At 35.4% G+C, this 14,616-nt stretch overlaps 1 protein-coding gene across 3 annotated transcripts in view; it reads right to left on the bottom strand.

Annotated features, from left to right (window-relative positions):
• Positions 1-14,616, bottom strand: part of ZNF385D (zinc finger protein 385D) — a 404,459-nt gene that overhangs the window by 239,801 nt on the left and 150,042 nt on the right. The window contains exon 1 of one of the 3 annotated variants that reach the window (XM_064673208.1): positions 6,174-6,396. The exons of the other annotated variants lie outside the window; for them this stretch is intronic. Within the exon in view, the coding sequence (XP_064529278.1) occupies positions 6,174-6,183 (10 nt within the window). The 5' untranslated portion in view covers positions 6,184-6,396. Of the gene's footprint in view, positions 1-6,173; positions 6,397-14,616 lie in introns of those variants that run through there. 3 annotated transcript variants of the gene reach the window in all.

The raw sequence follows: 14,616 nt of genomic DNA, 5'->3' as shown, positions 1-14,616 counted from the left end.
CACTCATATAATTATTTTTAGGGGACTAATTTATACTTCAAAGTAAAACTTGGAATAAATTTCAGAACATGCAAAGAAATTCTTCTTTGTTACAGCTGCAAGATATTTTTGAACTTTATCTATCTCAGAACTGTGAGAAGGTAACAGCTTTCCCTCCAACCTATCAGCCTTATCCTCTGTAGCCCCAAGGAACTTGGGCAGTGAAATCGATAGAAACAAAGTCATTCTTTCCTAGCACAGGTCACTGTTTAAAGCCAAGAAGTAAAGTGTAAGAGAATTCAGTTTCTTGATGCTAATCTGGAATTCCAAATCCAACTATTACAAATCTGTTTTGCTGTATAGGAAGACAGGTGCTTAATATGGCAGATACAGAAAATTCTTGTCCAAATTTATGAATGTTATTTAAGATGCTAAATTTCAGTGAACAGCTGGGGAAGAACATGCACATCACCATTTACTAAATCCCACCAGTAACTAAGTTAAGCCATGGGAATGCTAGTAATTTTGATCATCTCCTGTACCTTATAGACTTCTTCAGTTAAGATACCTAGCTTTTAAAAGATCAACCCACAAGAATATAATACAAAAAATTTGTGCTACCTCATGGAGCAGGGGAAACAGTTATTTTTTTGTGTGTTGAAAAGCCAGTGAAGAGAGACTAGTTAAAATTAGGTAAATGTTTATTAAATATGTGAATTACCATAGATTTTATTAACGGCTTGGCTCTTCATAGACACATGAACAGAAGTATCAACATCATGAACAGAAGCATTCTCAAGTGATTCCAGCACATTTATCCTTTTTTCAATTATTGTTTTTGATTTAAAGGGTACTTCTACAGAGGTTAAAGATTTATACAGCTGTATCATGCAAGAGGTGCTGAACCAAGTCAGTCTAATGACAGGGAGACTGAACTCTCTTTTGTGTTAATAGTACCATTCCAGTTCTCTGCCTTAGAAAAATCATAAAATAAATCTCTATATAGTGACATGAAAGATGGACTTTGATAAAAAGGATATCAGTTCTAGTATGAACGGATATACAGACTATGTCAAATGGACCATAAAACGTACCCATTCAGGTCTAGCCTAAGAAACTTCACAAAAAATAGGTGTATCATATTGCATTACTCTCAGTCAGGATAAGTAAAAGTAGCAGAGATTAAGCTTTTTTACCACATTCTCTCTTCATAGAAAGAAAACTAATCAATGAACCACTTATCAAGCCTGAACAATATAAATCTGCTGGATTCAAGAGAGCTATTGTGAAAGATGCTTGAATAAGACAAATGACTTAGACAAAGATTCTCTGGCTGGCCACCAAGGACCTCCCATATCAGAAGCAATAACGACTTATCACAGATAAACACCTTGCTAAAATCTTTCAAGTAAGCCTGTGAGAGAAGTGTTTGTTGATCTGGGAATGGAGCTAGAGCTGTAACACAGCTCAACACAATAGTGCTTTGAATTAAAGTTCTCAACAGTTCCCATGAAACCAGCTATCAAGACCTGTCAGACCAAACTGAAATGGTTTTCTAAAAAGTGAAGTTCTCTACAGAACTTTATTCATGTGAGAACAGTTACTCTCAGACAGCAATTGTTCCTGTTTAGTATTTATCTAAAATGTATGAGACATACATATTCTTTATATGAGATACATATATGTACGTGAATATATGTCATGTTTTCATCTCATGTAAAGAACTCAGGTTCATGAAAGATACATTTCAGCTTTGATTTTGGTGCTAATTAATATTCACTTTTGTTTGAAACACATATTACTCCCTTGCATTCCCACTTCTATTTGCACTCCTTCTGTCATGTGGTACAGAATTATCAGAGCCTGATCACAGATGTTAAGTCCATAAACTATTTCTAAGTTATTTATTTACCCACAGCACATGACAGTACACAAAAAGAATGTGCGACAGCAACTGCTCTTAGATGCAGCAGAGGAACGAAAAGAAGACAGGAACAACTGGCTGAGAATAAATGTTTGAGGAAGCATCTAGGATACAGAAACAGAAAAAGATAAGCAGAATATGTGTAGAAAGAGTAGTCTCCCACTGGAGTTATAAATAAATCCTGGAAAGTAGAGGTCTGTTCATAAAAACAATAAACATTCTCTATCTTACACTACTTCAAGGAGTGGGCCAGGAGGAGCTCTGAAACAGAAATCTCAGTGTGGATAAAGAGCTGATTACACCATTACTGTGGAGATCTGAAATTATACAAAAAGGAGTTGCGTAAAGAACTTTCTTATACTCAAAGGTCAAGTTAGCATCCCAATAATATGATGGAGTAATTGCAGTTTTTGCAGTATTATCTTCTAATCACAATGGTGTAGAATGCCCCAAAGTAAATCAATTCATCTGAAAGAACTCTTTCCTCTTCAATACAATATTGTTAAATAAAAGCATCATAGATGTAATGTTTTTAATTATAGAGGTTTCCATTAAATCCGTCTCATATGGTCTGGAAAATTTATTCCTCGATGAAAGTTCTCTTTAAACAGCAAATTCCTTTCATACATTTGGCACCTCCAAAGGCAATGAATCCTGTCACATTTATTAAAAACTCTCATTTGTGAATTTTCCTAACCTAGCAAATTTTATGTTTTTGAACAATGGAAATATATTGTACCCTTAACTAGCATTCCTCCTCAGCATCCTATTTACCCACCTTTCAGTAACCTATCTACTTACCTTTCATCAACCCACATAATATCCTTATTAACAGAGCAATCACCTGATTACCATTTATCATCTACTCTTCTTTACAAAACAGTTTCCTAATTGAATTATGCAAGTCAAGAAAGGCAGCTCTTGCAAGAGTATCCAATAGATGGGTAAGCAGTTCTTGATAGAAGCAAATTTGAAATCTGAGTATTGGTATGTTCGTGTTGTAGTTGAATATTTTAGTTGAACACTAGGAACTCTTTCCCAGGCTATTTGTCAATTTCTTGATTATTCTTTCACTTAAATGATGGGATAACATTTGATAAGATGTTATCTTATCAATGAACCTCTCAGTTCATTGTCCAACTGGAGACTGTTATAGGAAGAAGATAAATTCTATACACATATTTCAAAAATCAACAGTAGGATTAAATAGCAGATATAGCATCAGGAACTAATGCAAAGTGATGTTAAGCAAATTTAATCTCTTTTAATCATGTGAAGAGAGACAGTGAAGCAGCAATATTTCATTATTTGTTATGTAAAATTAAGGTTTTATCCAGTGTAGTGTAGCCTGGAGAAACACTGTCAAAATAACAAATAGTTCTAAAATCATAGATGCCATCTTTTTGGCACCCAAATACCATATAAAAGCTTAAGCTTCTTCTGTGTGTAATATCTAGATCGTTAATTCCCCAATGAAAATATAGTCTAAAAGATTTGCTTGCATTTGAATGAGCTAACTCTGTTCAACATTCCTTACTGGTCCATTTAATCATGAAAATGCCTATTGAACTCAACAGGAGTTTGAGTGAAGAATGCTGATCAGAGTCCTTGGAGACAGTTAAAATAGTCTCTACAAAAAGATTATTACAGGTTATATTCAGGCCATGCAAAAGATTTTTTTTTCTATAAATATAACATGTCTTATAAAAAATGTATGTAGCTAGGACCTTTAAATGGAAAAAAGAAAATGCTACTTAACTGTTTGCAACAGCAGAAATACAACTACTGTATTTATCAGTTTATGAATGGCATTCTCAAGGTGCTCATTGCATTTTTTAAGTGAATTATTTTCAGAAATATTTGAAATGTAGAGTATAGTGAACTACATCAGAATTACGCTGAATTCCTTTCAAGTATAACACCTCTGTGTCACTGCCCACTCCTGTAGGGTATGGCTCCAAAACTTTAGGCTTGGATCACTGTAGCAAATTTCCCTTCTTCCTCTGACTTCCACACTGCAAGCTGGACTATTTCATAAAGTTAGTGCTGTGATAAATTGACTCTATTCAGGTGCTAAATGTCGATATTGACTTCAGTGGTGCAAGAATTTTATCCCATGCTTAGAATGGGATAAAACTTTTAACGAAGATAGGTCTATGCAAGCAAGACAAGGAAGTGGAATAGGAAAGTCAATAGCTGTGAGAGCCCTAACACATGTTTCATAAAGAAAGGAGGGCAACAGATTAATCATATTAAACTTTTTAAAATGAGATCATGTGCTGTTTGTACATATGTTTGCTCACTCTGCTATACAGAGATGTTCTGATTATTATGCTAGGAAAGATCTTGGAGTTATCTGGTAGAATTTGATCAACAAACTGTAAGTGCCCCTGTACCACCACCAAGCAGATTTGCAGATTTAGCAAGAAACTCTCTTTTCCAAATAACTAGGCTATTGTAGGCAACAAAAATAAAACACCAGCATGATCAAATATGGGAAAAGAAATACCTTCTGGACAAAAAACCCCTGCATCGTACAAAATTATAATAAATTCTATTTCAGAACCAACTGTTTGTCTAAGAAAGGAGATTCATTTCCCTATACAACTTCTAATGACTAAAGGCCATTTTTAGGATATGATCTATGCTAGCCTCCAGTGAATCATGTCTCTGTCTTATTAAAACAGCAGAAATAGAATATAATTAAACCACCAAGCAGTGGCTGTCGTTTTCTGAGGGCTGAACAACTGGGTCTGGTAATATGTAGTAATGGGCATGCAAATAAAAATAAAACAGAGTATAAATGTTTTCTTGATTAATTATATCACATACTGATAATGCTTCAAGCTACAGTTCTTGCGCAACTGGGAATCAAAAGAGCAAAGTTGTTGACAAGTGTGGCTGGAGTTAATGTGATTTCTATAAATATGAAATAGTGCTGAGTTACATCTATCAACAGTTATCTCTGTATGAATATTTCAAAATGTCAAAGAGTATACTAGTAACTGCCTGGAAAAAAAACTCAACGATAAAACTTGTTATTTAAAAAAAACCACACCCTGCCTGTATACATTTGACTAAGATTTGCTTTAGAAATCTTGAACTGCTTGTCTACCAGGCAGAGAACAGTTGTTATGCTTACTCACTTTTAAAAAAAGGAAAAAAAATATAATTCCTTTAGCTGAGTTACCAGCATTTTTCTTAAGTCACTATTGTATTCCTTATATCCCAGAAGAGTAGTTTATATGTGTGTTTGAGGACAAAGGAGAAGATCACAAACACGCATAATAGACCAGACAACAAAAAAATTAAAGTAGATTACATTTGCTGCTGATGAGCAGCAATGATTAAAAAGTTCAGAGATGTAGAAAACAGTAATCCTTTAACGACTGTTAACATTTATCATCAGCTTCATTCTTCATATATGAAGAAAACATGTATGTCCTACATGAGTTACCACCCATCAATCCATCAGACACAAATTACTAACCTTCTAAAAGGATTAATCTCTAAGTCTAATTTTTATTTGCCACTTATTCTGCAGTGTTCCTAGCAAATGTTATGAGCCCAGAGTTTTTGGAAAAATGATAAAAATAGTCATGGTATGGTCCTATATTTTTTAAAAAATTCTATTCTCTGTATGCATAACAATATTTACATGTTAACTGTCACAACACACAAAACTAACCATCAAAATGCTGAGAGTCAAATTTTAATCTGACGCAAACAGCTAGTGTACTAAGAAAAGTACAAATCCATTTGCCAAACTTGGGTTTTTTTTAACAAACGTGCTCAATTTTCTTTAAAGTAAACATTCAGAATGAAATACAGAGTAAATCATTTAACGGTAATTTAAGTATAGAAGGTTAGTGCAATATAGTGGTCAAAGTAAGGCTCAAAGCTTGATGCATTTTTTTTTGCATACAGAAATACAAAGACATCATTAAATATTATTACATTTCATGACAAGGAAGTATGATTGTACTGAAAATTCAATCAGGTTTCTTTGTCAGTCTAATAACAAGAATTTTAACATGCTGCTGCCAAAAACCAGTGAAGCATAGTATTGCATTCAAGAAACAGCTAGATTCTAATTCTCAGTCTGCCGGAGAACAACTGAAAATATCTAAACTGCTACATGTTACTTTATTTTTCTCTGCACCCCAGAATAAATAAAGAAAAAATAACATTAAAAATGGATTAATGAGAAAATACACCTTTTTTCCAAATTCTTGTGCTTTTCTTTTTATAGTCTCACACATTAACTTACCCAACAGCATTGCACTCACTGCTAATGAAAAGAAAGCAGGCAGTACAAATCTTCTTAAGCCTCCCGTGGCAAGAAAACTATTACAGAATAAATAGAAGAAAGTCTCTGGAGCCTTTCCCTTGTCTGCTTGTTTTACAAAAGGCAGTAAGGATCACACTGCGAAGTGTCAAAGCTGAATAAACCACTAGCAATTGGGTTTATACCCTTTGGGTAGTTAGTCCTTCATAGATGATAATTCGACTTTGTCCAAAAAACAGTATGTGAGAAACAATGCAGAATCTATCGAGGCTGTAGCCAAGCTTAAAATGTAGACAAAGAAACAGTTTGCTTCTAAAGGTTTGCAAGGAAGGGCTTGTCACAGGACATTAATTCAAGCAAGCTGCTGTTACATCAAACTAGTGCATCTAAATACAGTTAATCTGAAGCTTTTCGTGTTGCGTTCTATAAGGCGTTTGGCTGCCGCGTATTGGAGCCCCTGGGTTTGGTGTCACTGAAGAACAGGAGAGCTCTCTGCTCTTGCCTTTTACATTAAAATGCACATTTAGCATCTAAAAAACCACGTGGTAAATGATGGGTGGGGGGTTCTCAAGCTTTATTATGAACTGTAATTGACATCTAATATGGCACATTTTAATAAAATTACTCTCCTTGCCTTTGTTGTAGAAAACTTACATATAAAGGAGTTTCAAATGACAAAATATAGAAGATTTTATTCTAAAGCTATCACAAATAGTAGGGAGAGAACATGACAATAAGTAGGCAACATTGGATTTTAATGACTACTTTATGAAATAAGCAAGAAGAATGGTGGTAAATACATATTTCTTTTATTATTTTTCCCATAACCTTGAATTCACTGTTGAAAGCTGATAAAAAAACCTGATGTATGGAATTGGCATTTGTCTTTGACAATTTACTGCATAGAAATATTGAGCATCTTATGTTCTCTTGAACTATGCAATGACAACTTTTTTTAAAAGCTTAAACATGAGGTGCAGTGCACGAGAATTTCCTTTGTCAATAACAGGACTTTACTTACTATTCATTGAAATAAAAGCTCTGTGTACTCAAAAACAAAGTAAGTATGAGTAACTATGAAAATGAATTAAAGTACAGCCTATGTATTATTAACAAGTCTTGGTAATAATGCAACCTAGTCTAGTCACGGACTTTCATTTTTTCTTTTCAAAGGCACTTATATTTTGATTGTATTCCAACATGATATCACCTGAACCAAAGGCAATATTGACAAGAACAGTGCATTTCTTTTCCCCCAATTTATCATAAAATACATCGAAAATGACTCAGTGTTAAGTGAGACACCCACCCTTCCTATTCATCCTCCTTTATCCTGCTTTGCATGACTCTCAGCTATTCATGCAATATTTTCATCCCTTTCTGTTGATACTAACTTTATTTTTCTGTGCAAATAATCATGGCACTATTCATTATTTCCATTTCTGTTCATTCTTTGACATTTCTATAAAACAGTCATGTGCCTTTACCTGCCACACTGTCTTATCATAAAACCATGTCATGAATATTTAGAAAAAGATCAGGAGCAGAAATTGGGTCATGCATGGATATTTCTCCAATTTAGAACTGATCTCTCTGTAGGGTTCTTTACAATAAGTCTCATCTTGCAAAATTTTGATGTCATTCCTGAATGGTTCATTTTCAGTCAATTATGTTACATACGGCAAAACTCAGAAATAGAGAGGAATGAGTTTCTCCAATACACGAAAGCAAGAGAATCACCTAGTTGCTAGCCACAATGAAGAAGAGGACTACCAGTGTGGCCCACAAGAATACTGTGGCAAGACACAGGATTAATACTTACCCAAATGTTGGTCAAAATGCCAATTAGTGCAGCAATATTTTATGATGACAACTGATGGACTACAAATAGGAAACCCGTCCATCATAAATCACAGCCAATTGACTGCCAGTCAAATAGTAATTAAATTTCAGTCATTATTTAATGCCTTCATAGAAGAGCATGACTGGCAGAGCTCATTGCAAAGGGAATTGAACTATGCTGTACTATAGCACAACGCGTTAGGGAGCAGATTCCAGCACCTTTGCACTGTTAAAATAGCAATTTACTCTAAGCTATACCAGTCACTTAAGCCCTTCAAAGAATGTCACTTGTGATCATATCTCCTTGGTGCTAGAATAACACAATTTGCCCTTTCTGTTACTTTCAACATAACCCCTTGTGATGGGCAATCTATCTACAGAACACGTGTTCACTGGAGATAATAAACACATTGAAAGGAATATAGAAAATAATCACACTATTCTAATAAGTTAATAATTAATGTACAACATATTGTAGTCCAAATATTTTTAAGTGAATAAAACATAAATCTAAAATGCAGAGAAAGAATATGTAAAAATAAAAATTCTGTCACCAATTTATGCCACTGAACTGGACTTAATTTGGATGCGGTTTGAGTTTGGAAATTAAGGAAGTTTTAGATTTTATTCTTCCTTAGTATAATCAACAGCAATATAGGACATACTGGGAGGAGTGTGGAGTCCTTCTAAGAATATTCCACCTGGTGGAACAGGGCTTGAAAGAAAAATAAGAGGATGTCTTTACTAGGACTTAAATAAATTATCTATGAATCTTATGTTTCCTAACCCAGTCCTAAAGACAGCCTGATGAAAGAATGAACAAATTCATACAGCTTTTCTGTGCAATCTTCCTGTAGATAATTCATTCTGGCTGCTAGCTTCCCCAGAGTAACACAGTGACACTCCAAGGAGGACTCGTTCTTGAAAACCTAAAGCTCCATGTGCTTAGCAGCCATGCTACTTCCCTCAACAGTACGAAGATTTAGAGCCTTCTGTGAATGTTAGCACTAAATTCCAGCAGTTTTGCTGTTTGGGAAAGAACCCATAAAGACCCTCCCATAAAGGGAGAAACAAAAAAGAAAGGACAAGAACAAAAAATAGTAGAAAATAGCTAAAATGCTTTTCATTATTATTATTTTCATTATTGCTGAGCAGGATTTGCACAGCATCAAGGCCTTTTCTGCTACTCACACCACCCCACTAATGAGTAGGCTGGGGGTGCACAAGAAGTTGGGAGGGGACATGGCCAGAACATCTGACCCCCAGCTGACCCAGGGAACATTCCATACCACATGGCATCATGCTCAGAGTATAAAAGCTGGGGAAGAAAAGAACAGGAGGGACATTCAGAGTAATTGCATTTGTCTTCCGAAGTAGACATTACGTGTGATGGAGCCAGGCTCTCCTGGAGATGGCTGAACACCTCCCTGCCCATGGGAAGTGGTGAATTAATTCGTCATTTTGTTTTGCTTATGTGCATGGCTTTTGCTTTATCTACTAAACTGTCTTTATCTCAACTTATGAGTTTTCTCACTGATATTCTTCTGATTATCTCCCATCATACTACAGGGGAGTGAGCAAGCAGCTGTGTGGTGCTTAGTTGGCCCCTGGGGTTAAACCATAATATTTTGCAAGATGTTTGTAGTATAATAAAGGTAACAGTTAACAGGTAATTAGCCATTGTGTGTAATTTTTATTTGCACATCTATGAACATTATTTCAGTATAAACATGCAGAATTTATTTGACTTAAATCCATATACTGGAAATTCATTATTCTTGTCAGCAGATGATACCACATGCTTAGATTTACCTTTCAGATCTTTGAATTTTTGGATCAGTTACACAGTCTTTCTGTAACTCTTAAGGAGGAACACAACGTTCCTCAAGTATTACATTTAAAATTGGATAAGACTTCTGGAGTCTAACTATTGAAGCAGTTTGTCCCACAGAAAACTCTGAAAGGATATTGGGTCCAGCAGCTACATTTAGCATAGTGCACACCATGATTGGAATAATGCTTTTGATAACATGGTGAGATTCACTGTCTCTAGTCTACATACAAGTAGGTCTCCGTTATTCAACCATTATTTATATTTTTAGATCTAGGCAGAATTTTCTGGTACAACTATATCTCAAAAACAAAAAGTTAAACAAAATCATCAAATGAAAAGTCAGAGGGCCAGATGTTTAACTGATTAAAATAGGTGCTATTCTCTTTGAGCCCATTTATCCAAAATAACACAGGAATCCCTTCATAGGCAGCACCACTTAACAGGAAGTTGATGGGACCTATAAAAGCAAGCCTCTAAAGCTTTTGCATTTAAAAGTTCAAACTATTTACCAGCAGTTAGAGCTGGAAGACTGTTTTTCCAAGATGAATCTCAGAGGGGATGAATTAAATAAATGCTTTTGTATGGATTGAACAGTCAGCATTTTATTTTCAGTATGTATTTAACAAAATTAAGGAAGAGTGTGAACAAGAAAATGACAGAGAAAGGTCTGGCAACAAACCAATATTTGTTCTCTAGTGAAGATTTAAAGGAAATAACAAATAACATTCTTTTGTAATTTTAAATCACCTTTCATGGGACAAACACAATATGAATAAAACCAGTCTCTAGTCAATTCCTGTGTGGGTATTAACCTTCAAATTACATTTGCTTTACATTTCTTCGAATGCACCTACTAAACAATGTTTTTTTAATCTATAAGATCCTTGAGAAAATCAGCCTGCTCTCTAGCAATAGACTAGATAAGGAGGTCCTCACAGTTTTTAGCAACCTGAAACTGTTGTAGAGCAGCTGTTAGGACCCACCATTTCTTTGATCTTGTCCACACACACAAGGCCAATGAACAAAAAGTAGCAGTATCAAATTCACCTTTAAAATATTTGTATATTGGCTAGCTCAAGTTGCTATTTGGATTTTTTGTCCCAGTTTTATTTTTCAGGAAAAATAAAATCAAAGTCAAAGAAACAGAGACAAAGGGAAATGGTTTCTTCACTGTGAGAACATCTCATCTCAAAAAGTAATGTCCAAGCCTTTCAGCTTACATCTTATACTCTGAATTAACAGCAAAACTAAAACCTGTTTGCTTGTTCAAGTGGCCATGTAGATGGAGCTGGTAAAGATGGCATATCTTTTTCTAAATCCCAAAAAATCTTATGTATAGTTTGGTCTAAAATTTACACTGATAATCTCCATGCTTTCTCATTCTTGGAAGATGATTTTTTTAGTCTCAAAAAAGACACATCAATCATTTCCAATCAGAAGGGTAGTTACTTTACTGAAATAATTTGACTATTTCTTTCCTCAAATTGTGTCTACTTCCTTGCATTCTGGTTGACTATATGTCTGATTTGCACAAGTTAATTTTTAAATAACTGCATAATGTACTATTCCTTTTACTGTGATTGCCTAAAACCTATCATTAGCCAATCAAAGAGCAAGGATCTGCACAATCACTCTGGGATATTTTTCAGTAACTGCTCTGTGAATATGTAATTTTCCTCCAATATGCAAATGTCACAAACATGTTCTAGGGCTCTGATTTGACCTGTGGTTCAGAATTTTAAAGTCGTTATCCGTAATTCCATCCAAACTTTCTTATTCCTCAAAAATATAAAAGCTTTAGAAGATGAAAAATGGGAAAAATAACAGGTGAAAGAAAACCCAAAACAGAACATAAAAAGAGGATTTCCGTGCTCAATTAGAAGACTCTATTAGAAGAACTCTAAGTTCAGGCTCTCAGTAACAAAGGATAACCACCATGATGCCTGCACAATAACCACTAGTGTACATGAAAGAACAGAACATAGCTTAGCCCCTCCTAATCCTGATTATCTTAACGAAAACAAACAAAAAAATTAAAAGTCTCTAAAGAAGAATACTTTAAATACATCTGAGGAATCCTTCAGGTCCAAAACTTATGTAGACTTTGCCAATGACTTTAACAGAAAGATTAATATATCTCTTCCTTCACTTTCTTTACTCTTTGCAAATCAGATACCTAACTGGCCCAAAGCAACAATCAAACTGTGCTGACTTACACTATATTTTCAGCAGAATATATAAAACCATGTGGTACCAATTTACTTGTTATTTCTATCTAGTAGAAAAAATATCTCTAAGCTATTCTGTCAGTTGTCACCAGTTTTTGTCACAAACATAGATACCAACTGGAAGTTAAAAGCAATATCATTTTGGTATTGGGCATCTATATGAATTTGACAAAAATCCCAAACTCCTTTGAGTGCAAATATTTTACTGAAGCATAAATAACATCACATATTTGTGCAACGTGTTTAATTGAGCATTATCCTAAACATACATTAAAACTATTAGACAGATTGTTTGATAAAATGATGGAAGAAATAAGTAGAAAACCCTGAATATTAATACCAGTGTTGATGCCTACAGGGAACAAGCTGATAAAACATCCAGATTCACAACTCTAGGTGTCCTGGAAATTTTACAACTAGTTCCCGGTATATACAGTGACAAACAACATTAACATTTGAAAATGTTCGAAAGTGAGCATTTTCATATCAAACCATAAGGATTAGGAGCACTGTTTATAGGGAAACACCATGGCAATCTAGAGTACTGTGGTAACTGTTTCCAAACGCGTGGTAGCCACATCATTTCACAGGGAGAACATCCAAACTGAAATCTAAGAGTGTTATAAATATTACCACTTTTAAGATAAAACTAATGAAAAACATATTCCTGGTTTTATGAGATATTCTGCTTTCAGAACTAAGAAGAAGCACAATCTATTATTCCCCAGAGACATGAACACTGACAAATGTGCAAGAACTTTTTAGCTTAATATCACAGCACACAGATACATCCATCCTAGCAGCAAAAAATATGTCTGCTTACACTCATGGTGAGCAGTAAGTCCAGATGAAATACTGACACGAACCTTCATAAACTGAGGAGAAATGTCTGAGATTAAATTCAAAGTTTTCTGATTATGAATGTAGAGCTAGAAATTACAGCTTAATTTAAATACATATCATCTTAGGAGAATCACAGTATCACAGAATATGCATAGCTGGAAGCAACTCACAGGGATCATTGAGTCCAGCTCCTGACTCTGCACAGGACCATCCCCAGAAGTCACACCATGTGGTTGAAAGTATTGTCCAAATGCTTCTTGAACTCTGTCAGGCTTGGTGATGTGACCGCTTCTCTGGGGAGCCTGTATCAGTGCCCAACCACCCTCTGGGGGAAGAACTTTTTCCTGATATCCAACCTAAACCTTCCCTGACACAACTTCAGGCCATCCTCTCAGGTTCTGTCACCGGCCACCACAGAGAATAGATCAGTGCCTGCCCCTCCTCTTCCCCTCACAAGTAAGTTGTAACTGCAATGAGGTCTCCCCTCAGTCTCCTCTTCTCCAGGCTGAACACACAAAGTGACCTCAGTCGTTCCTCATACAGTTTCTTCTCAAGGCCCTTCACGATCTTCGTTGCCCTCCTTTGGACTCTCTCTAACAGCTTAATATCTTTCTTATATTATAGTGCCCAAAACTGCACACAATATTCAAGGTGAGGCCGCCCCAGTGCAGAGCAGAGCAGGACAATCCCCTTCCTTGACTGGTTGACGATGCTTTGCCTGATGCCCCTCAGGACACAGTTGGCCCTCCTGGCTGCCAGGGCACTGCTGACTCATATTCAGCTTGCCATCGATCAGGAGCCCCAGGTCCCTTTCTGTGTCACTGCTTTTCAGCATCTCATTCTTCAGTCTGTAGGAACATCCAGGGTTGTCCCCTCCCAGGTATAGAATCCCACTTCTGAATTTGAAAGAAGCTTTAGCAGGTTTGAAGGTGGGGTCATCAACAATATTTAATAACCATCCCATGCCTTACCAATCATTGAAAATGAAGGCAGAAGGTCCTGACCCATGTGCAGAGTATAACCAAATGGTAGAACATTCCAAAGGTATTTATGTTAATTTCCAGGTGAGTATCTCTTCTCCAGCTGAAACATTACTAAAATTTATGACTACAGTGGAGTTGGAATACTCATTGATTTTCTATAGAATGTATTTTGAACTCTAATTTCATTCTAATTTAGAGCCAAATATTTACATTTTGATTTTTTTCTATGAAATAGAATTTGTGTTTTTCATTCAGCTCTTACATGGCTCTGCTTGCCTTGGGACAGAATGAGTTCATCATGGAAGAGTGAAGTGCCTGAAAGTCAAGTTAAACTGGTAGTCTTTTGATTTAAATGCTTATACATATTTAACTTGCTGAAATAGTCAAGTACTTATTGAGGTTTAAAATGGAAAAAAGAAAAAGTTTTGGTTGGTTTGTGGTTTTTTTTTTAAACAGGAAATCTATTTATCAGCTTCACTTGCGCCAGCTGCAGTTATAATTTGTCATGTCTTAAGTTTCTCAAAAAAGGAACTATTTACCATGCTGACTATTTATGCTTAAAACACCACTTGTGCAGAGTTTCTGCAAGATACAACACAGCCTTCATGCACTTCTCTCTATGTCTTAAGCTTCAACTAGTTTTCTAGTGAAAATATGATTTAAAGACTGTCTGACATCAAGCAGAAACAGAATAA

This window comes from Pseudopipra pipra, chromosome 1 (genome assembly GCF_036250125.1).
Source record: "Pseudopipra pipra isolate bDixPip1 chromosome 1, bDixPip1.hap1, whole genome shotgun sequence".
In the NCBI taxonomy this organism is placed as follows: Eukaryota; Metazoa; Chordata; class Aves; order Passeriformes; family Pipridae; genus Pseudopipra; species Pseudopipra pipra.
The sequence above is the reverse complement of the archived record's forward strand: the minus strand, read 5'-3'. Positions and strand labels throughout refer to the sequence as shown.